General features: G+C 35.3%; 1 protein-coding gene across 8 annotated transcripts in view; it reads left to right on the plus strand.

Moving 5' to 3' along the window:
* Positions 1-26,819, plus strand: part of ADGRV1 (adhesion G protein-coupled receptor V1) — a 308,947-nt gene that overhangs the window by 69,984 nt on the left and 212,144 nt on the right. For 7 of the 8 annotated variants that reach the window (XM_074932928.1, XM_074932935.1, XM_074932934.1 and 4 more), the window contains 22 exons: positions 269-449; positions 1,027-1,229; positions 1,894-2,023; positions 3,522-3,602; positions 4,919-5,058; positions 5,528-6,137; positions 7,075-7,290; positions 8,542-8,757; positions 9,923-10,167; positions 10,369-10,550; positions 11,293-12,104; positions 13,476-13,685; positions 17,655-17,785; positions 18,046-18,145; positions 19,211-19,390; positions 20,956-21,119; positions 21,681-21,774; positions 22,377-22,409; positions 24,475-24,553; positions 25,176-25,314; positions 25,830-25,971; positions 26,405-26,667. In XM_074932928.1, the coding sequence (XP_074789029.1) occupies positions 269-449; positions 1,027-1,229; positions 1,894-2,023; positions 3,522-3,602; positions 4,919-5,058; positions 5,528-6,137; positions 7,075-7,290; positions 8,542-8,757; positions 9,923-10,167; positions 10,369-10,550; positions 11,293-12,104; positions 13,476-13,685; positions 17,655-17,785; positions 18,046-18,145; positions 19,211-19,390; positions 20,956-21,119; positions 21,681-21,774; positions 22,377-22,409; positions 24,475-24,553; positions 25,176-25,314; positions 25,830-25,971; positions 26,405-26,667 (4,551 nt within the window). The remainder of the gene's footprint in view (positions 1-268; positions 450-1,026; positions 1,230-1,893; positions 2,024-3,521; positions 3,603-4,918; positions 5,059-5,527; positions 6,138-7,074; positions 7,291-8,541; positions 8,758-9,922; positions 10,168-10,368; positions 10,551-11,292; positions 12,105-13,475; positions 13,686-17,654; positions 17,786-18,045; positions 18,146-19,210; positions 19,391-20,955; positions 21,120-21,680; positions 21,775-22,376; positions 22,410-24,474; positions 24,554-25,175; positions 25,315-25,829; positions 25,972-26,404; positions 26,668-26,819) is intronic. The other variant, XM_074932931.1, reaches the window with a different exon arrangement.

Consider the following 26,819-nt stretch of genomic DNA (forward strand, 5'->3'; position numbering starts at 1 on the left):
TTTGAAGCACTTAAAAAAATATGCTTTCCTTCTCTGATAGCTTGGTAAAGTTGTTTTTGAAACGCATATTCAAACCATAAAATGTTCTCCTAGAAGTTAGGTTAACTTACGTGGAAAGTAAGAATGTTGTCTACATCATTTTCAAAACTACACAGCAGATACAGCTGACTGACTAATCAAAGAATTCGATGAGTTAAGCAGGGTCGTGAAACTCATAAGTGATGTATGTTGCACGCTTTGATTTCTCCATGATTTGGTCCTCCTCTAGGTCTTAAATTTGCATGTTATTGATGATGACATTCCGGAGCTAAATGAGTATTTCCGTGTGACATTAGTCTCTGCAGTGTCTGGAGATGGAAAACTAGGTTCAACTCCTACCAGTGGAGCGAGTATAGATCCAGAAAAGGAAACTACTGATATCAGCATCAAAGCCAGTGACCACCCATATGGTAACAGTGATGGAGATGATACTGTCTTGTTGCAGATAATTGTATAGTTCTAGCTCAACAGATAAAAACTTCGCTTAGCCTTGATAGATGAGGAAGCAATGCCAAGTATTTATCTAGCTTAACATTAATTCATAATTTTTTACAAGAGTGAAAGCTGAGTTACTTATTTTTGAGAATACTACAAAAAGGCATCATTGCTGCCCTGACCAAACAGGCAATGAGAGCAGATAAACGTTGCATGTAGTTGATCCTCTGCAAATTTTGCTCAGATCAGAATTCCTGATGAAGAGAGACATTTCTGCATGCTTGTTAAACCAATAAGTGCCCAATACTATGACACTGAGACTCTTTTGGCAAGGGCTTTATTTATTATTTTGCTGTGGCTTTATCAGGACTGATATCAGGTACACGGCACATCCCTGGAAATAGCATGATTGTGTCCTAAGGGCATATCAGTAATTGTTTCTTAATTTCAGAAATGTTAAATGTAAATATAATAAATAAGTTGGTTTCAATTCATGATCATAATTCAAATTTGGTGCAAGAAGCCATGTAAATAGTACCTCTTGTTTGCCAGGTCTACTACAGTTCTCGGTGGGGCCACCTCCTCAGCCAGGTGATGAAATGATTCTGCCAGCCTCTGCTGTGCCACATGTTACAACCAAAGAAGAAGTTGGACACATCAGATTGCTGGTAGTGCGTGCACAAGGCCTTCTTGGAACAGTTCTGGTGGAATATAGAACAGTACCGCTTACAGCTTCCAGTCCTAAAGACTATCAGGTATGGCCAGTGCCAAAATGTGTATTTATTTTAGGATTTAATTATTTTAGGTTTTAGGAGTTATTTGTCCTGGAGATAGCCTTCAGCTTGAGTATTTTAGCCCAGCTGTGATTCTTTTCACAGAAACACTTATTTATATGATGATGTGAAAAGTGAATGTGTAATACTCACTTAAAAAAAAGCCAAACAAACAAAAAACCAAACATTATGTGACTTTTACCTCCTTTCTTTGCAGCATGTTGTATTTCCTAGGAAAAGCCTCTTGTTTTGATTTTTGATTTTTTCTTAAGAGAATTGTCAATTCAGCAAGAAGGGATATTTGCTATTTTTGTCGAGTATATCAAACTTTATATGAGCATACTGGTGCATGTACACGTTAAGATTATGTTTGTACATGCTAGGATTTGTACATGTTCAACAAAATAACCTGTATGTGTCGGTGTTGGCTTGTCTAACTTTGTGCAGAAATATATAGATGGAGATGCTCATAATTCTGTAAACTGAGACTCCTTTTTTTCATAACAAAGATTGATCAGATGTTTTAAAAGCTTAAGTAAAGTAGATGTTTTGACAAAGGCAAACAAAATCAAGGTTCCATTTATTTTTTCATATGGATGAAAACATTAGACTTGAACAAAAATATGAAGGCCTTTCATTGTTGCAGGCTGTTGTGGGCACGCTGGAATTTCATCCAGGAGAAAGATACAAGTACATTACTGTTAACATCACTGATAATTCTATTCCTGAATTAGAAAAAACTTTTAAAGTGGAGCTGTTGAACCCAGAGGGAGGAGGTAAGGCACATACATCAATCCATCGGTTGTATTTTAATGATCTCTGCTCATCCATTACAATCTTACCTTTCTTAGGTGTATAATTTCCCTGTTATTTCAAAAGACAAACACCTCCACATCCCCTAGACAGCTGTGATTTTTCTTAGGAAAGAGCTGTTCTTTGGATAATTTGTTAATCATTGCTGGAAAGGAAACCACCAGATCCAAAATAAAGTGTGCTATTACTATGCATTAGGTCATTTAAAGACCATTGCCACTTTTCACATTGCATAATTTCACATTTAATAATGAGAATTGAAATAATGTAAAAAATACATATCTTCCATTTTTAAAAATTTATAAAATACTTAAGCCTAAACAGCCAAAGTGGGTTCTTCATCTGCCACGAGTGAGATCAGAGGAATTGTGATACATTGGCTCATACTTATTCAGCTGGATTACAGCAGTTTATAGACTGTGGGTGTTGAGAGGCCTAGGGAGATTATCTGAGCTGGAGAGGTAGATGGTAACACTGTGGAAGAACAAGAAAAACACTCAGTGGAAATCCTGGTGTGAGGTGATAATCTCGCAAGGGATGGTGAGCATCAGTGCTCCTGCCACATAAACCCACTCAGCCCTTACAGAATTTGTTCCCATTGGAGAAAAAATTTAAAGGAGATTGTAAAGCCAGTTGGATGAAAGAAGGTAATTAGAAATGCTGGCAGCCATGAAGTGACTTTTTAACTGATGTTATTTTTTTAAGCAATGAAGAAAAGCAAGTGTGGTGATGCCTTCTGGGAGGTTTTATCATACTACCTTGAATGTGGCACTATGATGCAACACAGTGATTCTTTTGATAAAAAACTTCAGACCTTTCATGCATGTGGACTTTTTGGTTGTATAGTTGTTTTGTTAAATTTACTTTTTTTTTTTTTTTTGTCAAAACACTTACAGCTAACTTTGGTAATTCATAGGCAGATACCCTATTAACACAAACCCTCATTTTGGCCTTTCTAACACCACTGCAAGCACAAAACTTAGGTTAAAGTCTCCATCAGTTAAGCTTTCTGCAGATTTTTCCAAATTTCTGGCACGTTTTCACTTTGTGTGAAAATATTAGAATGAGAAAGTTTGGGAGAGTTTAGCCTCTGGGATTTTTTAAGATTCATATTTCCAGGTTCTCCATGACAGACCTCATTTAGGAGCGAGAAAGGGGAAGCACAAGGAGGGGACACAAAGAGGGAAAGAAAGAAAAGAGCAAACAGAAGTGTATGTGTTTTCTTTCCTTCTGACCTCCCATTGCTATTTCCAATGTCATGAATTAAATAAGAGGTGATGTACACAATACTTTTTCTGGCTTTTATCAGAAATCCTTTATACTTTCATATCCAAAATTGATGCCTTCCTAGATACTTCCCTCTCTTCTTGTGTTGTCCAGAAATGTTTAAATTACTTTCTGCTTTCTCTTTATTTATAAATGTATATATGTGTATATATCTGTATGTCTGTCATCTTAAAGTTGCTGAGCTCTTTAGAAATGATGGCAGTGGTAGTGGTGATGGGAACATGGATTTCTTCTTTCCAACTGTCCATCAACATGGTAAGCATTTTTGATTAATATTATTTTTTTATTGCTAACTGTAATATCCATCGTAAATTACTATACTGACATGACTTGTCATAGTGTTATTTTACTTGCAGTTACAGGTGATTAATTTAGATTTATCATAAAGTTCTGTCAAAACATTCTTTTCCATTTTAATTTAGGCATAATTTCAACAGCAGTCAATGTCTAGTGTAACACAGAAAATAACAGCTTCTATAAAATCAAAACTATGTTCTTGTAAAATGCAATATAGTCATTCCAGAAGTATGGTTTGCAAAATTAACTTTGTTTGAAAATTGTCAAATTTTCTGGAGAGCAAAAAGCAATGACACTTTTTAAACTGAGGATAATTTAAAAAAAACCCAACCTGATTGTATGCTTTGATACATGTTTTATCTTATTTTGATTCCCTGCATGTCAAAAAAGCTCTTGAAAAGTAGCTGTGTTAGATTTTTTAAAGGAATGTTTTGATTGTTTTTAATTTCTTCTCTTTAAGTTTGTATTTATGTCATGACATACAGAAAACAAAGATAGCTTAATATTGAGAAAATTAAAAAAATACTAGATGCAGAAATAACATAAAATCTGAGGGAAAATCCTAATCCTGTAGCACTTCAAATTAAACCCTACAGACCTAGAAGTGTTATATGAGCAGCCATTATCCAAACTGAATAATTTATTCCCTCGTGACAACCTGATTTTTTAATTTTATTTGCAAATGCAAAGGATTTAATTTTGAATCTGAGAGTAAGTCTGTGGTATAGCCGCTTTTTGGAGCTTCCTGGGTTCTTTTGAAGTGCTGTTTCCCTTTTCCTTCTTTCTAGAAATTGTTTTCTTAAGTACCAGGTTCTTTCTCTCTCTGATAAGCAAGTTATCTCACCCAAGACAATCTTTTCAGTAGCAGGATTTACTGGACTTGCTTTTTCATTCCAGCTTATGTTAGGATGAGACCGGCATTCATCTGGTCTATCTGCTTGCACTGCAGTCAACCGTATAACTCCCCACCATCCTAAATTTTCATTCATTAAACCTATACTTTAATTTGTTCCCCCCCTTAAAGCATTCATATTTTATTATATTTTTTTGTTACATAGTTCCATAGAAGGGCTGCCAGGACTGCATAAGTGAAAGTCAGTTCCTTATCCATGTGAATAGTTATCATGCATTTCTAAACAACAAAGACAAAACAGCACGGATATCCAGTCGTGCTCTCCTTTGCATTTTTTGTAACGTATTTCTGTAGCCGTTTTCTTTTCACGTACGAAAAGATGCTAGAAGAAGTAACCCTTTTTGGAACTTGCATTTAACAGCTAGCTTGGGAATTGCATCCCACATCCTTGTGACTATTGAGGCTTCTGATGACGCTCATGGTGTGTTTGAGTTCGGTACTGAGTCACTCTCGGTAAACGGAACTGAGCCTGAAGATGGAGATAGCAGTATTGTGCTGCAGGTTAGAAAGTTTTGCGTCTCCTGTTGCTGTGCAGTCTCTGTTTTTACCAGGCATTCTGCAATGTTTTTGCCATGAATCTGTAGGGTTTGAAACAACTTTATCATGCACATCTGTTTTGCTGTTTCATACTGAGTTTTCTACTGTATATCATTCAGACTGAAGCTAAAATGATATAATAATAATAATAATATATAATAATAATAATAATAATAATAACAATAATAATAATAATAACCACAGGTTTAAAATTACTTTTATTGTTTACATTTGAGGTACTACTATCTTAAAATAACCGTGTTGATACAACAAATACAGCAAACCTGAGATAATAAATATTACACTGGTTTTTTAAAACACAAATTTAGTTTTAACCCATCATGTCAATGTCTTTGTTTAATTCCATCTCATACTTTTATGTTTTTCTTTCTCATAGAACAAAAATATGCAGATCTTTATATTTTTCACTTAGGTTGTGAGAACGCATGGGGCCTTATCTCAGGTGACACTGCATTGGATGATAGTCTGTGATCCTACCAAAGACCTCATGTCTACAGATGGGAATGTAACATTTGATGTTGGCCAAGCGAGAGCAAATATTACAGTACAGGTTTCTCCCGATGAAGTTCCTGAATTGGATAAGGTGTTTTCAGTTTTGATCATCAACGTCTCCAGTGGTCGCCTTGGAAATCATACTAATGCAACGTTAACTATTTTAGCTAATGATGATCCATATGGAGTCTTCATGTTTTCTGAGCAAAACAGACCAATAAAAGTTGAGGAAGAAGCAAAAAATATCTCCCTGACGATAATAAGGCGTGGTGGTCTCCTGGGTACAGTAATGGTGACGTACAGAACTATCGGCGATGATGAAAAGTCGCCGTTTCTTCCACCTGATGTTGTTAGAGCAATAGAGGGAAAAGATTACTTACCCATTACAGGTTACACGATCTTCACAGCCAATCAAAGTGAGGCCATAATAACTTTGCCTATTTTGGACGATGATGATCCTGAGAGGTCAGAATCTGTTTTTGTGGAGCTAAGCAGTATTGTTTTGATCGAGAAAGTACAGGATCGGCCAAGTAAGTACCTCACATATGTAAAACCTGCAATTTAAATAAGAAGGCTAGTATTTATATTTAGTAGGATAAAATGCAATAAGTTAAATTATAAGCTTTTTACCTCTGGCAGGCTCTGTATAGTTAAAAAAAATCTCTCGGTTACCTGCCTTTTATGCTATTGGCATATATTTCCTTTAGCACAGTATGTTGTCAGGGATGGATGATCATTTCTTTATTCCTTTTGTATCATGTTGTCCAAGGTGTTTCAGGCCAAATACGTTACAATATTGGTTTTGTGCACTAATACCTGCTCATCTAGTGCTGTTTCTGTAAAGTTCAGTATTAGGAAATAACTAATCTAGTTTTGCTCATTGAAAGCCAAAGAAGTCTTTTAAAAATGAAGTGGTGTAGTATTACACCTGCATGTTGCTTTTTTAGCGTAGAGAATGTTTGTTTCATCTCTCATACAGGTCGTTACAGACTGATTTGTGCTTCAGAGATTCTTGGCATGTCTCACTGCTGCCCCTGCTCCAGATTAATCTTGATGTTAAGGCAAACTTCAAATATAATTCTGCTGGGAGGTTGAAACATTATTTAGATTTCGTCATAGCAAATGCAAAAATGAAATTCCTCTGAATGGCATTGATCTTACTCCTGGCCTTATGGACAAATAAATAAATATTTTCACAGTGCCTCACCTCTTCAGAAGAATTATGTCTTGTATGCTGTACAGCAGGGTAGAATAATAAGTTATTAAAAATCAGGATTTTTCTGCCATAATATAATTCAAACACTAAAAGTGTGTTGGTGCAGTTTGTAGTTATACTTTATCCAATTCTAAATTCTAAAAAAGATGGTGGTGTCTAACCACTAAACTCACATGTATGCCTATGAACTCTACAGCCGTAGACAGCAAATGTCTCAGGCACCCCCTCACTGAGTTTTCTTTTTGTTTCAGTTGTAAATTCTCCTCGACTTGGATTAGTGGGTGAGACAATAGCTCATGTAATTATAAATGCCAATGATGATGCTTTTGGAACGCTTCAGCTTTCAGCTTCAACTGTGCGAGTTGCTGAAAATTATGTTGGACCAATCATTAACGTGACCAGAACTGGGGGATTATTTGCAGATGTTTCTGTGAAATTTAAAGCTATGCCAATAACCGCAACAGCTGGTAAGAATTCAAAATAGCAGAAGTATCCCGTCTATGTTACAAGTGGAAAGAGCATCCTGTATGCTTTGAGCAGTCAAAACAAAGTGTATATTGAATGCACTATTGTGTAACAAGTACCAAAACCAGTGGGATATTTAATGACTCAGATTAACAAATAGCAATCCCATCCCTATGGGACAGATCATGCATCAGCTTTTAGAAAGCTTTGAGACTTATCACTGAGGAATGTAGCAAGAGAAATGATTGAAGGAATGGGGGTGTTTGTTTCCCTAGTAGCCCACAACCTCTTCAAAAAAAGAAAATAAATAATAATTTTAAAATACTACAGCAGTATATGTAGCTACTGTTTACTCCTGTGTACATATTTAAACCCACCACACATTGTTTAGCTGAGCTTACTCGAGAGGAAGTTAGAGCTGGAGATTCATCTGTAAAACCAGTTTGTCAAAAAACAATCGAAGCCCAAGAAAACTTGAACTTCTAAAAATGGGAGGTGAAGTTCTTTAGTTGGTCCCTGCTATAGAGACGACACATGAAGAAAGGACCAAACTCATGAAGTGTGCAGGGTCATAACCTCTAGACAGTTATAAATCAAACCCACTGTATTTCGGTTGTGTCCGGAATTGAATAGGTGGGTAGCACATGCTCTGAGAACTGGTATTTTAGTTCCCTTTTTATGTAACAGACTTTTCCAAATAAGAGTGTAGCTAGATGGATGTTCAGAATATGCTTTCAGTTAATTTCTGAAACAGAGCTGTTGTCTAATGTATCACAGTTGGTCATCTAGACATTCTGAGATAAGTTTGCCTAAGTGAGGTCCACACACAAAATGTGCCCTTTACTAAAATTTACTTTGACAAAGGTGCTTCTGTTCGCTTTTATCTCTTGGAAAGTCAGACAGCAATTAGAAATCAAAGACAGAAACATCTTGGTATCGTGACCTTCTCAATGGAAGACAATAATGGACCTTTTGTAACTACCTCTTGGTCTAACAGTAGAAACTCTGTTTTGGCCAAGCTGAGTTTTATTTTAATCCATCCAGATGTCTAAAAGACAAGTGGAAATAAAAAAGACTGTGTTGTCTGGATCTGAAGATAAAGGAAAAAAAAAATAACCACATAAATATGGAGGAATGCATGTGTAAGCAAGAAGAGAAGATAAGTATTACTGATGATGTTCAATACACTGAACCATAATGCATTAATATTCTGCATTTTTTGTTGTTTGGTTTTTCTTCATCTACAAATCTAGGTGAGGACTACAGTGTAGCCTCATCAGATGTTGTCTTACTAGAAGGAGAAACAAGTAAAGCTGTGCCAATTTATATAATTAATGATATCAATCCTGAAGTTGAGGAGTCATTTTATGTTCAGCTGCTGAATCAAACAACAGGAGGAGCCTTGCTTGGATCTTTGACTAGGGCAATCATAATTATTGAGGCTTCTGATGACCCATTTGGATCCTTTGGTAAATGAGTCTTGCTTGCATATTTTCTCTCTTCTTAACGTTTTTACTGCAGATTGGGGGTGAGCTGTTACTGGGCAACTGAATGAAAACTTTCAGAAGACAAAAAAGCAGCCTGCATGAAGACAGTAAAAGAAAAGACAAACGAAATTAAAACATGTAATTAAGGAGTAATGGTGCTTTATTCTAACAAAAAAGTATGATATTGCAAGATTTTGGAATCTACCAATAAAGATAGATAGATTTACTTTTTAAAATTTTTTATCTATTTTATGGGCTTCATTTCTGCAATAGCTTTAAGCCAAAATCTGCATTATATAACTTGATATCTTCTTTTCACTAGATAATCAGCCAAAGCAGATGTACAAACCTGGGGAAACTGGAAAATATCAAGAGAAATTAAATTACATTCTCTTATTTTCTGTCAAGTACTCTAGTTTTTCTTCTGCCTGTTATTATCAATAAAATGAATTGTGTATACTTTCCAAAATTAGTTTCATTGTGCAGGTTTTGAGAAGAGTTGTGGTGATTTCAAAAGTGTAACGACATTTTAGAAATCTTTTTTGCTTGTTGGGGGTTTTTTGGTGTTTTTTTTTTTTTTCCCGCCTTTTCCTTTGACTTACCCTTTTCTCCCTTCAGTAACCTACATCATTCCTTTTCTTCCATTTTGTCAGTGGAATAAGGTAGAGGAAAGAAAGAAAAAATGTCAAAAATAAATAATTCTGGATGGGTAATCAATTAATTCTTAAAAACTGAAAGTTTAATATGAGCAAGACTTTTACTTGAAACAATTTTAGGTGGAATACGCTGATTTATTTCTTTAGTAAGTGACATGAAAGCTGCTAAAGAATCTCCTTGCTGGAAATAATTATGAAACTATTCATAATGCTAAGTCTTCTAAGAGCTTAGAAACAGTTCATGGTTTGTCTCAAACAATGGACGTGTTGGAATAAACTTTTTGGATGAGATCTTAATTTTCATGCTAATTTCCTCTGCAGGTGAAAATCTTAATAGTGAAGGTTTGCTTTTAAAATTAAACCTGATTAAAAGTGATTTACTTGTGCAAGTACATGCAATCAAATGTAATAAATTGATGTACTTCGGGAGCTGATGCATTTACTTTCAGTTTCATTGTTAATGAAATATGTCTCTCTGTTCTGTACTTCAGTTTTTCAGATTACTGAATTCACTGTGGAGGAGCCTGAGTTTGGATCAGTAACTGTAAACCTGCCAATAATCCGCAATGCGGGGACACTTGGTAATGTTACTGTTCAGTGGGTTGCTACCATTAACGGACATCCTGCTGATGATGACTTGCAGGTCGCCTTGGGTAATATCACTTTTGCCCCTGGGGAAGCCATTCAGATGTTGCTGTTGGAAATCCTGGCTGACGATGTCCCAGAAATAGAAGAAGTAAGTAAAGCAGTTACATCTTTCTTGAGTAGCATTAAGAGTTATAACTTGTTATAGAAATGTGTGCAAATTAAAACAAGGAATGTTCTGGCTGGAAGGTGCAAGAAGCTCAGATTTTACTTTGCTTGTGATTATTGTTAGAAATACCAAAAATTGCTTAGCTGCATTATTTCTTTTTTCTTTTTTTTTTTTCTTTTTGAGATTGTCCATGTAGAATTAACTCAGGCCTCCAATGGTGGTGCTATTGGGTTAGATGGCGTGGCAAATATTATAATACCTGCCAATGATAATCCTTATGGCACAGTTTTCTTTCATCAATCCTTATATCGAATTCAGGAGCCACTAGAAAGAAATTTGCTTGCAAATATAACAGTCAGGCGAAGGTTTGTATAATGTTTGCTTTATTTATATCTTTTTTGTTTGTTTGTTTGTCTTGACTATAATTTCAAATGTCATGCTCCTCTCGTATAAGTGTATCAAGTTCTTGATCTGCCAGCTCAACACATTCTTATTTCGTATACATTGTTTTTGAACTGGATGTCTCCTTATTAGAACTGTACATAAAGTACTTAAATGTAATATACATTGTAATGTACAGCTGATGTACATAGTGTGCTCGAAGTTTCATTTTGTCTGTTTAATGGTCAAATAATTTAAAGCTGCCCAACAGCTTGCCCCTGTGATTTGAACTGGAGGACAAAATGGGTCAACCCTTGTGGGATGGAAAGAAACAAGAAAAGGAAAACAGGTTTTATGCATGTAATACAATATCCTGAGGACGCCTAGGAGGAAAGGTGACAGGGTTGGGTAGCACAGGCATTTTCTCCCTTGCTATCCTTAACCAGACTAAGTTAATTCCTAGAAACAAATGTTTGCAAACATGCATTCTTAACAGGCTGCTACTCAAGCTATAAATAATCAAACTTGCTATCCACAAAAAATTGTCTGCTCAGTTATTCTGGTGCTATCTTCAAGGGAATCTGCTTTAATTAGCTCTTTGGAACTTTTCAGCAATTCAGAAAGGGCCAGTCGATTTTGTTCACTTTTATTCTTAACCCAGAAACATGCAGAATATTTGACATACTTCATCAACTAACATTACCTTTTTATTTTAATGTCTTTTAGTGGGGGAAGGTTTGGTCAGCTGCAGATATTTTACAGCACTTCTGAGACTGACGTCGTAGCTCTTGCCATTGAGCAAGGTCAGGATATCCTGGCCTTTTATGAGTCTCCTCTTCAAGGAATTCCTGACCAACCATCCAAGACCAGAGTGAACGTGTCGGCAGCAAGTGACCCACTGTATGCCTGTGCAACTCAGTGCCTAAAAGAACAAGCGTGTACAGCCTTTACATTTTCCAGTGCCTCTGAGACTCCTCTCTGCCTTTGGCTGACATCAGAGATCAGCCCATTAACTAACACTGCAGGATTCTGGTCCTACAAGAAAAACATCACCAGTGCATCTGCTCTTTTTAGCACACAAGCCATTGCTGGTAGTGATTATGAATCTGTTACAAGACAGTGGGCCATAATGCAGGAAGGGGAAGAGTTTGCAAATCTCACAGTTACTATACTCCCTGACAGTCTGCCAGAGTTGGATGAGAAATTCACTATATCCCTTTTAAAAGTTGAACTACTGAACATCTCAGCCAGCTTAAAAAACCAACCAACTATAGGACAGCCAAATACTTCCACAGTTATCATAATGATGAACGGAGATGCATTTGGAGTGTTTAAGATCTACAGCGTAAGTCCCAATGCGACAGAGAAAGGTCGGTATATTGAAGTAGAAGAACGTCCTCAGACCAACGTGCAGCTGATGGTGCATAGGACAGAAGGCAGCCTGGGACAGGTGACAGTGGAATGGCGTGTGGTTGGTGGAACTGCTACCCCAAACTTGGATTTTGTAGGCGTTGGTGAGATTCTGGTGTTCGCTGAAGGTGAGGCAAAGTTTTGTGCTAGCTTCTGTTTTATAAAACTAAAGAAAAGCAAAAAGAACCTGAGGAGCACTCAATCCTCTGGACATTTTGATAAGTGATGTCTTATTCTTAGATTAAACCTCCCTGAATCCTCAGGATACATATTCGATAGAATATAGTTCATTAGCACATAGACCTATGTTGCAGAACACACGCAGTGGTAACAGAACATAAAAAGATGAAAAGAATAAATATATAAGTATTTTTTAAAGAAATCCTGCAGTGTGCATTATAAAGATTCCCTTTAACCAGATAAATAAGGAATAGTAATGCTGAAGATAGTTGTTACATCAAGGATAATAAAAATGAGAATCAGACCTAACCAATCTTTTGTTAACCTTCAGTCAGTACAGTGCTAATTTTTCATTATGTCTCTTTCTAGATTCTGAGATGGTATTGATTTCATAATGGAACATAACAGCATATTAAAAAAAAAAAAAATGAAGACAGGATGAACAAATCAATGGCAGACATTACTGACAGATATATTTTATCTGTTCAAAGTCTGAGTTGTTTGAACAGCTATTTTGAAAGCAATATATGAGAGTGTAGTGAAAATTCTAGTGTGCTATGTGCTAGCTAAATCATCTGAACGCAAAAGGAGAGTTGCCAGCAGTGATTCTGAGGCTGAAATGCAATTACATTAGTGGTTATAAGTTTAGTAAAAACGGTTTTCAAAATGTTTTGAAAGAAAATATATCAAGAAATACGTGTATCTTGTAAACTGATATTCTCATAGTCCTAAAACACGGGTTATACACATGCACTGAGCCAACAGGATTATGTTGTAATTTATAATGGATTATAGACACTGGTAACTGATTGCATTTGCTGTTTACATGATCATTCGATAGTCCAAAAGACGAGTAACTAACGCAATGGCAGCCTATTTTAATGTATTCCCTGGCCCAGTGAATAGTTTCAAATTGAGTAGACAGACTTGTGTATATAATTCATCAGAGAACTTTTACACTTAGTAACTTTTTTTTTTTTTTTACGAGAATATTCCCCTTTTCTAAGTTAAATTTGAAATTCAGAGAATTTAAAATGCAAATAAAGAATTCTAGACATTCAGAAATTATGCCTGCATTGTTCATGGCTACATTGCATCTTTAATAATTTGATAATTACATTGCCCTAACGTCACCTTTCAATAGAAATTGAATAAAACTTCATAATGATAGTCGGTAACTTCTAGACAGGTAAATAAATATATATGCTTCATGTCCTTTTTTACGTTTTGTAAGTATTTCCTACAAAAGGAGATGATGAAGTCTTTTCAAAAGGGGATATGCATGTGCACACATAAGTATCGATATGTTCTCCTTGTAGGGGAAACAAAAAAAAAGGCCACGCTGACCATTTTAGATGATCCAGAACCAGAGGATAATGAAAGTATCATAGTCAGCCTGGTCCATACTGAAGGCGGGAGTCGGATTCTGCCCAGCTTTGACACTGTCACAGTGGTTATTCTGGCAAGTGACAATGTGGCAGGAATTATTAGCTTCCAGACAGCCTCAAGATCTGTTATTGGGCGTGAAGGTGAGTTCTTTGTGCTGACCACCCTCTGTTTAACGTTAGCTTTCATCTCCTTGATTCCTCTTGATAGTGACTCTCAGGGATTGGTTGTGTCACTGTTCAGGGAATGGCAGCAGAGAGAAAATAGCCAAAGACTTGGCATGTGTTTCTTTGAATTTTTAACTCTCGAAAGCATAGCACTGGAATCAAATCTGTGGAAAGGGTACACCGTTTCCAAAGCCATTTCATGTGTCGTCATCTCTGCTTTCCTTTTTTTCTGAAGATCATGTCTTGCTTCTATTGGTATTGAGTTTCAAAGCTCCTTTTATCATTTCTTGTCTTATTCATTCACACCACATTCCAGAACTGTATATAATGCCCATCATACACACATTAGTAGTCACAAGCAAATCTCATCGATCAGCGACTTACAATTCACTTTAAATCTTCTAGAAAATATTCCCCCAGGAAGATTAGGATCACATCTTCCGTCTTCCTGGCTCAATAACCTGCTATTTTTAAATTTTCTGTTTATGCTTTTTTACAGTATCTAATTTAAGAATGTAGCAATCCTGCTGTCATCACTCAGTCATGACATTTGAGAAAGATCAATAATAATTTGATATGGACCAAAGGTTTCTACTGGTGATTTAAAAGAGCATGATGATCCAAGGTTTGATGCAGTTTTGCATAGGATAATGTCAGTACCAATGGCGATTGCTTTTGGCAGCTTTTGCTGGAATCTCCAACATGTAAACTGATGGGCAGGGAAAGTTAACAAAACAGAAATTTGCTATTCAGGAATTGTGCATTGCATTTTATGTTTGAAGAAAAAAGCCTTTCTCAGCCAAACGTGTTCTGTTTTTTTCCAGAAATGAAAGGACACCATAACCTTTTTTTTTTTTTTTTTTTTTTTTTTAAAAAAAAAAATCTAGATATGGTTTCTGTTAATGCTGTGCTGGTGTGTGCCCAGTTTTTGTTCTTTGTTCTCCCCATTAACAGTTCTGATCCACCTGCCAAGCCATCTGCAATCTGACAGGCTAAGAGTTGTTAATGAGCACAAAGAATTAATACAAACTGTCTCATTCCCAAAGGTTGTGATGACCCTGAATGCTTTCCACTGGTTAAATATTATTCATAACATGCTAGCAAATGCTGGCCATTTGGAGCTGAAATACTCTAGTTTGGGAATTAGCTGATTCCAACTCCTCCAGCTTGTGCAAAGCGGTGCATTGTCTTAGAGAATGAAAACTCAACCAAACTAATTCGCTTTGATTAAAAAAAAAAAGAAAAAGAATGAGCTAAGGCCTTTAGATTACTGCAGTACTTGTATTTCATTTTCAGTATCAAGTTTTTTGTTCTGAAAATAAAATTTGTCAGACATAAATCCAAACACGATTATCTTTTATATTTACTGTATTACTGAACAATATCTGTCAAGAAAATCTGTGTTATTTTCAAGCTGTGTATATTATTTACCACCTTCCTGAGGGCAAGGGTAGCATTTTAGTACAGGCAGAGGCATGCAACAGTCGTGTATTAGAGGAAAATGCACTTCAGTAGCTTGAAATAAGGAAGAAGAGGAAGATGGCTGAGGCCCCGTCCTTCTCCCTGATAAATAGAAATCTAAAGATATGGTTAAATACTTAAAAACTCAAAACAAGAAAATGAATTTAGCCTAATAACACTTTCAATCTTCAGAAATCATTTAGTACTTAGTATTAGTATTTCTTTCTGGAGAGGGATAACAAAGATTTTGTTAAAGCTGACCAAGAAGCCTGGGTCAGTAATTAACTACTTGGCATCTGTAATTATGATGAATTGTACTCCAGGTTTCTTCTTAGTGTTTGACTTAGAGTGTAACAGGATTCTGCATCATAAAGCATTTTGTCCTAGTCTTCAGTGAGAATTAATCGTATTACATAATTTGCATTGAAATAAGCTTTATTTAAATTATGCGTTCTGCAATTTTACTAAAGTAACCATTTTTTTGTTGAATATTTATTTGTTTCTAATGAATGTGCAAAATTCTCAAATAGGATAGGATGGATTTCAGTGCAGTGTTAAACAGTATGATAAATTAGCCACAGTACAACCTGTAAACTGTCAGTCTGTCCTCAGATATCTGACTGTAGAGGCAGAATCCTTGTGATGTCAATAAATTTTTAATTCTTTTATTCTCATAGAATCAACATGGAACAACTTAAGGCAAAGATATGAACATTGGTACATCTCCTAGGCTTAACTGAAGTTTGAAATGTGGAGGCTGAATAACACATACTAATCCTATTTATTTGAAAATAGGTGTATACAAATCTTGTATTACTTCAGAATTTTAAATTTTAATTAATGATACTAAGGTCTCTTGAAATTCGTTGTTCATATGTCTCCGATTGGTAGCCAATATACGTGTATTTCTCTAATATTTCCTTACCAAAAAGAGAACATGTTTATAAAATACTCAAATTATTCCTGGCAGTTTTAGCAATACAATACAAATTATATAGCAATATAATATACTAGAATAGCCACATAGCATCCTAACTTGATGCTCTTTAAATTACATAATCAGAGAGAGTAGCTGTGCTGCTCATTTCCTCATTTCCTTATGCCATGGAATAAGAAGTGACACAACACATCTTCTCTTTCAGTTTTGTAGAGGTATCTCAATGTTTCTCAATAGCGTTGCTTCTGAGTGTGTACATAACGCTAATCAGAACATGGAATTTTCCCCAGATTTCTCAACAGTGAAAAAATTTCAATTCAGTTTATAGCAATACTAATAAAGACTTTTTCACTCAGTTGGGGATGGAACTTAGTTTGTCAGATTTCTGTTTCTGAATCAGTAAAATACATCTTGACAAAATTTGTTTACTTCATTCTTGAGTAAGCAAAAGAAATCTCATGTTTTATTTCCAAGCAAGTCAGCGTTACAGATTTCTGCGTATGTAGTGCGTTTGAAAGACAATGCAGCACTGTACATACCTGCAAAATCAAATTCCATGCACTCGAAAAACACTGCTGACGTCTGGGTGCAATACACTTACATATTTTAGATAGACAGTTGCCCTCTAATGTGAATGTATTGCACAATATTTCTGATTTTACCTGCGGATCTATTTCATAGTGATATGTTAATTTCACATCCCATATTTGAAATAATACTATATAAACTACATAAATTTTATGGATTTATGTAAATACTTAATATTATATAAATTTTCTTAATTTTACAAAGATTTCTAAGGAGTTTATGCTTTCTAATTAAAGTGCCCACTGGGTTAAATGTTACAAATGTGAAAAATACCATGATTGCTTCTTATAAGTGCACATTGTCAGTTGATACTGATTATCCCAGAAATTATAAGAAATGGTTAAAAAATTGAATTATAAACTATTAAATAGGAATGTTTTCATTTACTGAATTATAAATTATTAAATATCAACATTTTCTGGATGTTTTCTTTCCTAACACTGCAGATATTTCTAAGTTCAAACTCACATAAATGGAATCTATGGGTGATTACAAGCATTTTTCTCCATGAACTATGTAAAGTTGCAAGACACTGCAAGTGTTAGGAGAAAGTACATTGCTTTTCCGTTAGCTGGAAAACTGTGTTATAGCTGGTACATGCAGCATTTACTATTTTCTGTAGTTCACAGACAGGTATTGCTCTTCTGTTTGTGCATGTTTTGATGGCATTTACTTTCTATGTTACTGATCTGTACCAGGTTCACTCATATTTTGATTGTTCTTCTCAAGAGTGAACTAAAACCAGCAAAACCCAGGAGGAAAGAGTTTAGGTTTGGGTTTTTTATTTCAGGATTACAATCAAATGTGTTATAAAACTGCTGTGAAGCTCACTATTAAAAATATTAATGTCTTTCAGAAAAATTATTTTAAGTGTGGTTCATATTTTTGGCTTCTCATTTTTATAACTGACGTGTAGGAGGGGACACCCCAAAATATTACATGTTATCCTCTGTTCCTAGGAGAACAACTACAATTCCATGTTGTAAGAACTGCTCCAGGACTGGGAAATGTTACTGTTGAATGGAAGATAGTTGGGCATAACGTAAAACAAAATTTTGAAAACTATTCTGGAATACTCTTTTTTCCTGAGGTAAGTCCATAAGCAAAGCTAATGGCTACAGAAGGATATCGTAATAAGAACCGAGCTGAGAAAATGAGCGTGCTTTTATAGCAGTATTTGATTCTTGATCTGATTATTTACTTGCTCTACTCTTGGAGTTCTAAACTGGAGAGAGTTTATAGATTTTGATACTTTACATTTCTTGAAGATGTTCAAAATACATCTGATACAGTGGTATCACTTGCATTTTATAGAATAATGACTAATGGGTTTATCAATAAAATAAACAGGAGACACTGAATGCAACACTGTACGTTCACTTGCTGGATGACCACATTCCTGAAGAAAAAGAAGAATACCAGATCATCCTATACAACATCAAAACAGAAGGTAAGGGCAGAACTACAGCCTGCTATATCCTAAAACTACCACTTAGTAGTGTAATATTTTCATATGTGTTAGATTTTGGAAGTATAGGACTAAGCATTCTGCAGCTGGTGTGAACTATACAAAGTTCCTTCATGTTTTCTTGAAACAGGCTTGATCTTTATGTGTGCATATGTGTGTGTGTGTACATATATATATATGTATAAACAAACCCCACAGTGTCTTTGCAGTTTTCTTTAATTGATGTTAAACCTTATTTGACTCTACCTGTTTAATTCAGTGGTTATTTTCTTCCCTTTAACTGAATACAAACTTGAACTTACTAATGTGTTCTGGATACAGCTGCCATGAAATAAGCAGATATTTTTATCTTTTAAAGCAAACTTGTCATGCCGCAAGCTGACTTTCTGATTTGTCTCTAAATTCCAGGAGGTCAGAATATTTTATTCTTGCCATTCAAATTATAATGAAAAAAGAAGCATGAAATTACATCCGTCTGAAAGACCCTTTGTTAAACTGAAATTAACGTCCAAACACCAAACTAACTTGACATACGTTGTGTTGCCTTACCAACTTGCCACAACCATTGGTTGGCTCTTGTAATCTTGTAATCCATCAGGATAAGCATAAATTAATACGCCAACAATTATTTACCAAGGCAAAACTTGGAAAAGGGAGTAATTCCTTAATGGAATCATTGAGAAGTTGAATATAATTTTAACTTTCGGAGTTAATTCCTGGGAAAACTTTTGCTTTCCTTTCAAATAAAATTTTAGGGAAATTGGTATTTGGCACTGGCCCGTTTAGTTTTCTCATTTCTTAATACATTTTTGTGTCTCTATACTTTGTATGTATACAATTTCTGTTGTGATTGTGTGTTCCTGTATTTGTTATTGAATGTAAACATGTATGCACTCCACACCATCCATAAACTTCAGAGAGCACACCATGTGTTAGGTTTAATTTGATTTTCACTGTTACTGTCATTTGGATGTAATAGCAGCAGCAATATAAAAATAAATCAGTTGATAACACTTGATTCACTGTAGTCCATTTATTCTTTTGCAGGAGTCTCTTCTTCAGGTGCTGCTGTTTTGGATAGTCAAGGATATGAAGCTGTTCTGACAGTAGAAGCTAGCGATGAACCACATGGAGTCTTGAATTTTGCTTCCCCATCCAGGGTAGTTTTAATTCCAGAGGAAAACAAAACGGTTCAGCTTTTTATTAACAGAGAATTTGGATCTCTAGGTTTGTATAACAACTCCAAAAGAAAAGAAGTTCTGTTTTCGTAATTTTTAGGCAAATGAAAGCCATGACAGGAAGGCTGGAAATTTTGAAAGATATTGGATACAGTTGTTATCTTCAGAATTTCTAGGCTTCTTACTGCAGGCTTAGAAACTAAGTATTAGTTAAAACTGGAGCCATAGCCCTCATTTCCACAGCAAGGAGTCTGGGAGCTGTGACGTAGCTAGTAGGATGTTAGGGTTACTAGCTTTATGTCTAATGAGTCTGTCTCAAAGTGTTAGTCCTCCAGAAGAAATAAAAAACATATGAGAAAATGAGCTTTTATGGAATGATCATTCTCACATATTTCTTCTCTAAACTTCCAGAAGTTGGGAGTTTAGGAATGTCCCATGGTAAAAGTTGCATTCAGATCACTGAATTCAGTTTATGTCTCCTCTGAGAATTTCTTATTCCTTTCAAAATCAATTTGTCTATCAACATCCATAAAATTGTGCTGCTTAATTTCAGAATTCATTAATGTGCTGTGTGCAAAATATTTTTTGTGTTTGTTGCCCGAGATTTTCAACTTACATTGTGAGATAACATGAGTAATCATTTCCTATTTACTTTTTTGGACTATATTTAGACCTCACTGGTAATTCCTCTTAGTTTCCTTTGTTGTATCTGTTTGGAAGTGAAGTGACCATTTACAATGAATATTCAATATCTGGACACACCACAGATTTGTAGAGGCATTTTAATGACATTTATGTTTACCCATTTCTTTTTTAATATCAATCAGTATCTAATTTACTTTTGGAGCACTACTCAGGAAACTAATGCTTTAAGATAAGCCATAATAAATATAAGATCTCTTACTTAAATTAAAGTCCATCATTATTTATTAAAGCTGAGATTCTTTTATACTCTATATTTTATTTCATACAGACTAGCTTTGAATTTCCTCTGTCATTTTATCTCCAGGATGACTCTCTTTAAATTTGCAACTTGATTTACCCTGGCAAATCAGTGAGACATGGCTTTATTATAAAAAAATTGTCTAATTTTTTCCCTTGGTAAAATATATCAATGTGTCCCCTAATTTTTATTCTTTATTGAAGTCTATGTTAATGTGCCTGGGAAGGAGACTAGATTTATTAAACCGTTATTTTCCAGCACTGCCTTTAGTGCCTTTCTTAGGTATCAGTCGTTCCTGAAACATTCTACTTCCCTTGGCACCAAACCTGATATTAATAATAAATTAGATGTCCCAGGTAGTACTTCAGCCATGTAACATTTGCAGTCCACGGCACCTCAAATATCTGAATACATTTGGTCCTAATGCTTTTTGAGTCCTCTGATGCTGGACAAATCATCAAAGGCTGGACTGAAAGCACATTAAAAAGAGTAACAAAGGTCCATTGGCTCCAGATTAATCTTCTAATCCTTCTGTTTTACAGTTAGGCTTTTCATTTTATGGATGAGCATTTGATATCTTTTCTTTGTCTATTCCAGTGAGTGTTACATAAGAATTGAAAAAGATTGTTGTGTTGTTGTTTGTTTGGGTTTTTTTGTCACAAATTGAACAGGTGCTATCAACGTTACGTATGCCACAGTTCCAGGATTGCTCACTTTAAGCAATCAGACAGAAGGGGCCCTGGCTGAACCAGGAGCTGATTATATAGCTGTTTCTGGCTCACTGACCTTGGAAGAAGGAGAAACATCAGCTGCCATAAATGTTACTATTCTAGAGGTAAACTCTAAACCCTTTCATTCTATACTGATCTGTATGACATCAGAAGAGGAATATTTTGGAATGTAAAGCTTGCAACCTGTATATTATTTGAAGTGATAGATTTCATTGTCATTTACAAGGACAATTTTTATCTTAACATTAAAATCACAGAAGGACAAATAAGAGAAAGAAGCTCTACCTATGCATAAATGAAGTTTACTTGTCTCATTAAGACTTTACTATCTGATATTCAGGATACCGTTATTAATTGTTTACTACCAGGCTCTTACTTTCTCAGTGGTTGGGGTTTATGCCTTTCAAATTGGGCAGAAATTTATTCACAAAAACGGTTTAGTGTCACCACGGACTCTTTTTCATGAAATGTAATGTCTTACTTCATAATTCATTCAAGGTAATCAATTTTACACCCAATAAAAGTATTTCAGGAAAATGGAAAAATAAAGCAATTCTAGTCTGGCTATAATATTAGAGACTTTTATCGTGTTGCTTTTTAGTGACTTCTGTGACAGTTTCTTAAAGGAAAAAGGAAAGGGGATGTACTGAATTTGTGTTTTGCAGGATGATGTACCAGAGGTGCAAGAATTCTTCTTGGTTAATTTAACCGCAGTGGAACTCATCATGAATCATTCAACTTCATCCCCTCCTAGGCTGGGTAAAACAACTTACACAGAATTATCTTTGGTTTTTCTTTTATACAAATTGCATGCAGATTATATTACTCATTATTCCACTTTCTTGCCAGCTATGCCAGTATAAGACAGGGTATTTCGAAAGAAACAATGTAGAATATCAAACATTTTCACTATTACACTTGCTGCTTACTTTTTTAAGCTCTGTAAAAATGATAAGGCAATTTTCATGAAGGAGTTAGTAATTAACAGTTGGAGAGCACAATTATCTGAAAAGTTTTATTGGGAGTGTGTTAATCTGATTTTCATTTCCAAGCACATAATGGAAACAAAATTGTCTAAAAAATTTCTTTATGTGATTACTTTGTTCACTCTTTTAAAAGTCTCTTTATATTACTCTTTATCAGATTTACTTTTAGGAGCCATATCCTATGATTTTTCTACTCTTCCAGTGAATCTCATTTATCATTTGCTTAGTTAGCTCTTCATTCTGCTTCTGAATTCAGTAGCATAGCTGCCATTGGCTTTAAAGACAGTTGGATTATGCTGTGGTACTGGAGAGAGATATACTGCTTATTTCTAACATCTTCTTTGACTCTTTTCCCTTTTCTTTGCATGCCTGTAGAAGTGACAGAGTTAATTCGTTACAGATTGAAAGGTAACTTGCAAGACTCATTGCTGATTTGTAGAGACTGAGCTGTGATTAGTCAAGTCTAAAATCTAAACCATAAAAAGAGGAACGTATAAGTACAATTATTTTTCTGTACTAAACTGTGCTGAGTGTTGTATAGTCTCACCTTCTGTCGTAACGGGTTGTCAGTCTCTTGAATCCTGACTGTCCAGCCCTGCTGTCATATCTGCATTGGGTTAAATGTCCTTAGGATGAACAAATGATAGTTTTAATCCATGAGGCAAAAGCCTGTCGTCACTGTAAAAATGTCACTACAAATTCTGTTATCAGACTGTTTTCTAACCTTGTTTCCCCCCTTGATATTTTTTCATTTGTTATGAGTGACACTTTAACTCCTCGTTGGTGCCGTGCATTTGTTTAGGATTAGATCTTCAGCAATTCCATAGCCTATACGAGATACCTGAAGTATTTCTAGGAAGTGTCTTATATCAAAAGAGAGGGTGTTCCGCACATGATACAGGCACATGGTCAGCCCCGCACGTATGGAATATATTGCACGTGCTGTTCCTGTCATGGCCAATGGCATGCAGTATCTGGAGCGAGTCTGGTATGTCTGTGGCGTAGAGTTGAACGCACTGAACTGAAGTCACCTTTATTTCTCATCGGAGGTTTCACTGACAAGCAGCAGAAACAGCGAGGGTAAAGATGATTGTGTTGTTTTCTCCATTCTCCTCTCGCTTCCATCTTCTAGAAAAGCTGGAAGAGCGAGCCTGACTCAAAAGTGCAAGGAATTAAAAAAAAAAGAAAAAATGATCAACAGCTGAGAATAATGAAGGAAAACAGAATAAACTTAATTGATACAAGAAAAATCTAAACTGGGGAAGGAGGACTGGGGGCATTGGGGCAGGGAAAGATGCCAGACATGAAATAAGGGGTCTGATGTTGAAAGCGAAGTTTTACAGACCCTGGGTGAACTGATCTGACTCACACAGAAGGGAAAAATGCAGGTTAGGAGTGCAGCTGAAGAGCCTGTAGTCACTCCCCCTGGATTTCTAAACCTCAAGAACATTTCTGTTGTTTGTGTAGAGGTTTTCCAGCTACTGATGATTTTCATCACGACCTCATGGTGATCACTTTGGATTCATGACAATGACCTTTTACTCGGTTTTATCTGAATTGGTAGAAGTCTTTCCAATGGATCTAAATAAGTGTATTTACTAGAGACTCAGTGAAGTCAGTTTGGTTGTAGAACTTGTCATTCTTTCCTTTATTTAAGTCTTATTAAAAGTAAGTTGATGTAAATTAAGGTAGGCATGCAGTGCTGTTGTCTGAACAAATTAAGTCACTATTTCCTTAGAAGAATCAAGTTCTGACTGCCAGGTTGTGTTCTCTGAAATTAGTGGACATTTCTGGCATTAATCTATTCAATGTCTCACAGTGCAATTCATACAGTAATCTTTCAGAGTTATTGTGAAGATACATCTTTATGAAGCAACATAATATTACAGTACTGCATATAATAAAGTACTAATAAAGAGCCTAAAAAGAAATCAATAATCCTGTATTTGTAGCAGAATCTGGGGTGTGTGCAAGTAAGGTTTATGATCTGGCACTGAAACATGAATAGGAGATGAAATATTGGATCATTTATTCTTTCTTACTTATTTTCCCTCCCCTATTCAGAATGGCACAGTCTGCAAAATGTTGAATGTCATCATAATAAACACACACAGTGAAGATAAATTAAGATCCCATGACAAATCTTGCTTTTGGTATTTCCTAATTTTTCTGTGCTATGTTTTGCTGTCTAAATTTTCTTTAGTCTTTTTTGTATGCATTAATAAATGCAACAGTGCTAATTCAAGGCACAGTGTTGCCGTTCACATAGCAAGATAGTAAGGACAGATTTTTCTTTGAGCTTTTCCAATTATCTTGCCCACTACCATTTTCTCTTCCACATTTTGGAAACAGAAATTGATGTATTTCTTGTACAAAATTAGTAGATATTTAAGAAATGCTTCTGTTATTCTCAAAAATCCTGAAGAGGGACTTTATTGTTCTCTCATTTTTGTCATTCTGTTTTCTATTTTAGATGTGGAAGGTTTAGCTTCTCAAATCATTATTGATGCTAATGATGGAGTAAGCGGAGTAATAGAATGGGAAAGTACCAAGTAAGTCTTGACTTCTTGAAGAACTCACTGTGTCAGTTAGTGATTTAGGTTGCCCAATTATATTAATTTTCAGTTAACAGTAAAATTCCTATTAGAAATAGGTCCAGATCTTTGAGATGGCAAAGCATAACTCAATTAAGTAGAACTGGAAAGTGTAAGATAATTCCGACACTGAAAAGCAACATTTACAGTATGTTTATTCAGAAATCTTTGGCTACCGTGTATTTACTTTCACTCCTGTCCTTTTATATTGTGAACTTGGCTCACTTCTCCAGCCTCCATCCAGTTTTCCAGGCCCCCACATCCATGGAAGCATCCCCTGGCATCTCCCACATCTTTTTCTCTGATTAATTTCCAGGAGCTAGGAAGAAGGCATCCATGAACATAGGCAGGCTTAATCTGACACTAATAATCAGGAAAAAAGCACAACTTCCTATAGCTTAATTCCATGTAGATGAGAAACAAAGGTAGAAAGGTTGTATTAAGCGATTGTAATGATGTTGGTACTGTAAGGATGCCTTGTTCTTATAAAGCAGAGGGAATGATTTGAAGTGAAAATATAACAACTATGTACCATCTAAATCGAAAGAGCACTGAGAATTTTTCTTGCTTTTTGTTTTAGTTTTGAAGTTAACGAATCTCACGGGAACCTGACAATAATGGCATACCGAAACAGGGGATCATATGGCAATGTCTCTGTGTTTTTTTATGCCCAAAATTTGGAGGCACAGCTGGGTTTGGATTTTAGTGTGACCTCCAGGGTAAGAGCAAATTCTAAATTTAATCCTTTTCGTTCCTTCAACTTCCTCAACAGAATGCCCCCTGTGTATTCTGCAGAATGATCAGTAATGAAGCTAGATTTTTCAGCTTGTTTCAGTTTCTTTGGTCATCTGAATAGAGTGAGATAAAATTAGTCATCATCTTTTCATTTATTTCTTTTTAAATACTGAAGTATTTTTAAAATATAAGACAGTTGTAAAATTTCAGACATCTCAAATACAATTTTTGAGTAGAAAAGAGCATATACTATTTCATATAAGGTTTCATATTTTTTGCAGCAGAACTTTCAAAGTAAATTGCTCTTGCTCATCCTCATTCTGCAATGTGCTAAACTTTTTTACTTCTATTTCAATCGATTTACAAGGGACATCAAGATCATAGCTATTCTTTCCTCCTTTTCCTTCCTATTTAAGACAATTCTGTTTAACTTAGTTGAAAAATTCTGTGTGTATTAACAGCTGTTAAGTATTCAATGCTTTCTGTGTTTCAACACTAGACTCTTTTTTTTGCTGATGGAGAAAGGAATAAATCCGTTGTTGTTATGATTTTTGATGATGATATTCCTGAAGGTGATGAGAAGTTCCAGTTAATTCTAACAAATCCCTCTCTGGGACTGGAATTAGGGGAGAATGCAACAGGTAAAACTTAAGTTTTGATGTTCTCATTCTTTGGAACTGTGTGGCAGTCATTTTAATGTCATTCTTCTGAATAATCATATTTCAGAAAACGCCATTTTCCTGCTATGGTAGATGTTTATACTCCTTTAGAAGGTTCTTAAACATCCCTATGACATCTATTCAGTAAACAAGATAATATGTAAAATAAGGAATCAAAACTTGCAAAAGTGAGCTTTTTAATAAGAGGGTCTTGATACTTTCTGTCTAGTAATCTTCCCAGATAAAGTAAAGTACATACATACTCTCTTCAAGTAATAATCATGGATGTAAAAGCATTATATATACACTAAAGGAAGAATGGATTTGTGTTTATATGTGGGTTTTTTTGTATATATGTACAATTTTATTTTACTATGTTAATTAAAGAATATTTCCATTATTTATTTCTCAAAAGCCACAATTACTATACTTGCCAATGATGATGGCCATGGAGTTTTGTCTTTCAATAACAGCGATCACTTCTTCCTAAGAGAGCAAACAGCTCTCCATTTGATGGAAAGTGTTGCAGTATTAAATATTATTAGAGAGCCTCCTCAGGGGATATTTGGCACCGTGACTGTTCAGTATCTTGTAAGTGAAATTAATTCTTCAGAGCCATCAGTGGATTTGACCCCTTCCCAAGGATATATTGTGCTGGAAGAGGGAGTCAGATTCAAGGTAATATGATAGTTATTAGCAAAGAAGTGAAGAAAGCTTTTTTGAAATTTTGAAAGATTTCAGAAATGTCTGTGTCTTTTCTTGCATTTATTTTTTTTCTTATGTTTTCCTTTATTTTCAGAACAAATTGAGTTGTGGGAGTGCATAAAAAT

The sequence above is a fragment of the Athene noctua genome, chromosome Z, assembly GCF_965140245.1.
Source record: "Athene noctua chromosome Z, bAthNoc1.hap1.1, whole genome shotgun sequence".
Lineage (NCBI taxonomy): Eukaryota > Metazoa > Chordata > Aves > Strigiformes > Strigidae > Athene > Athene noctua.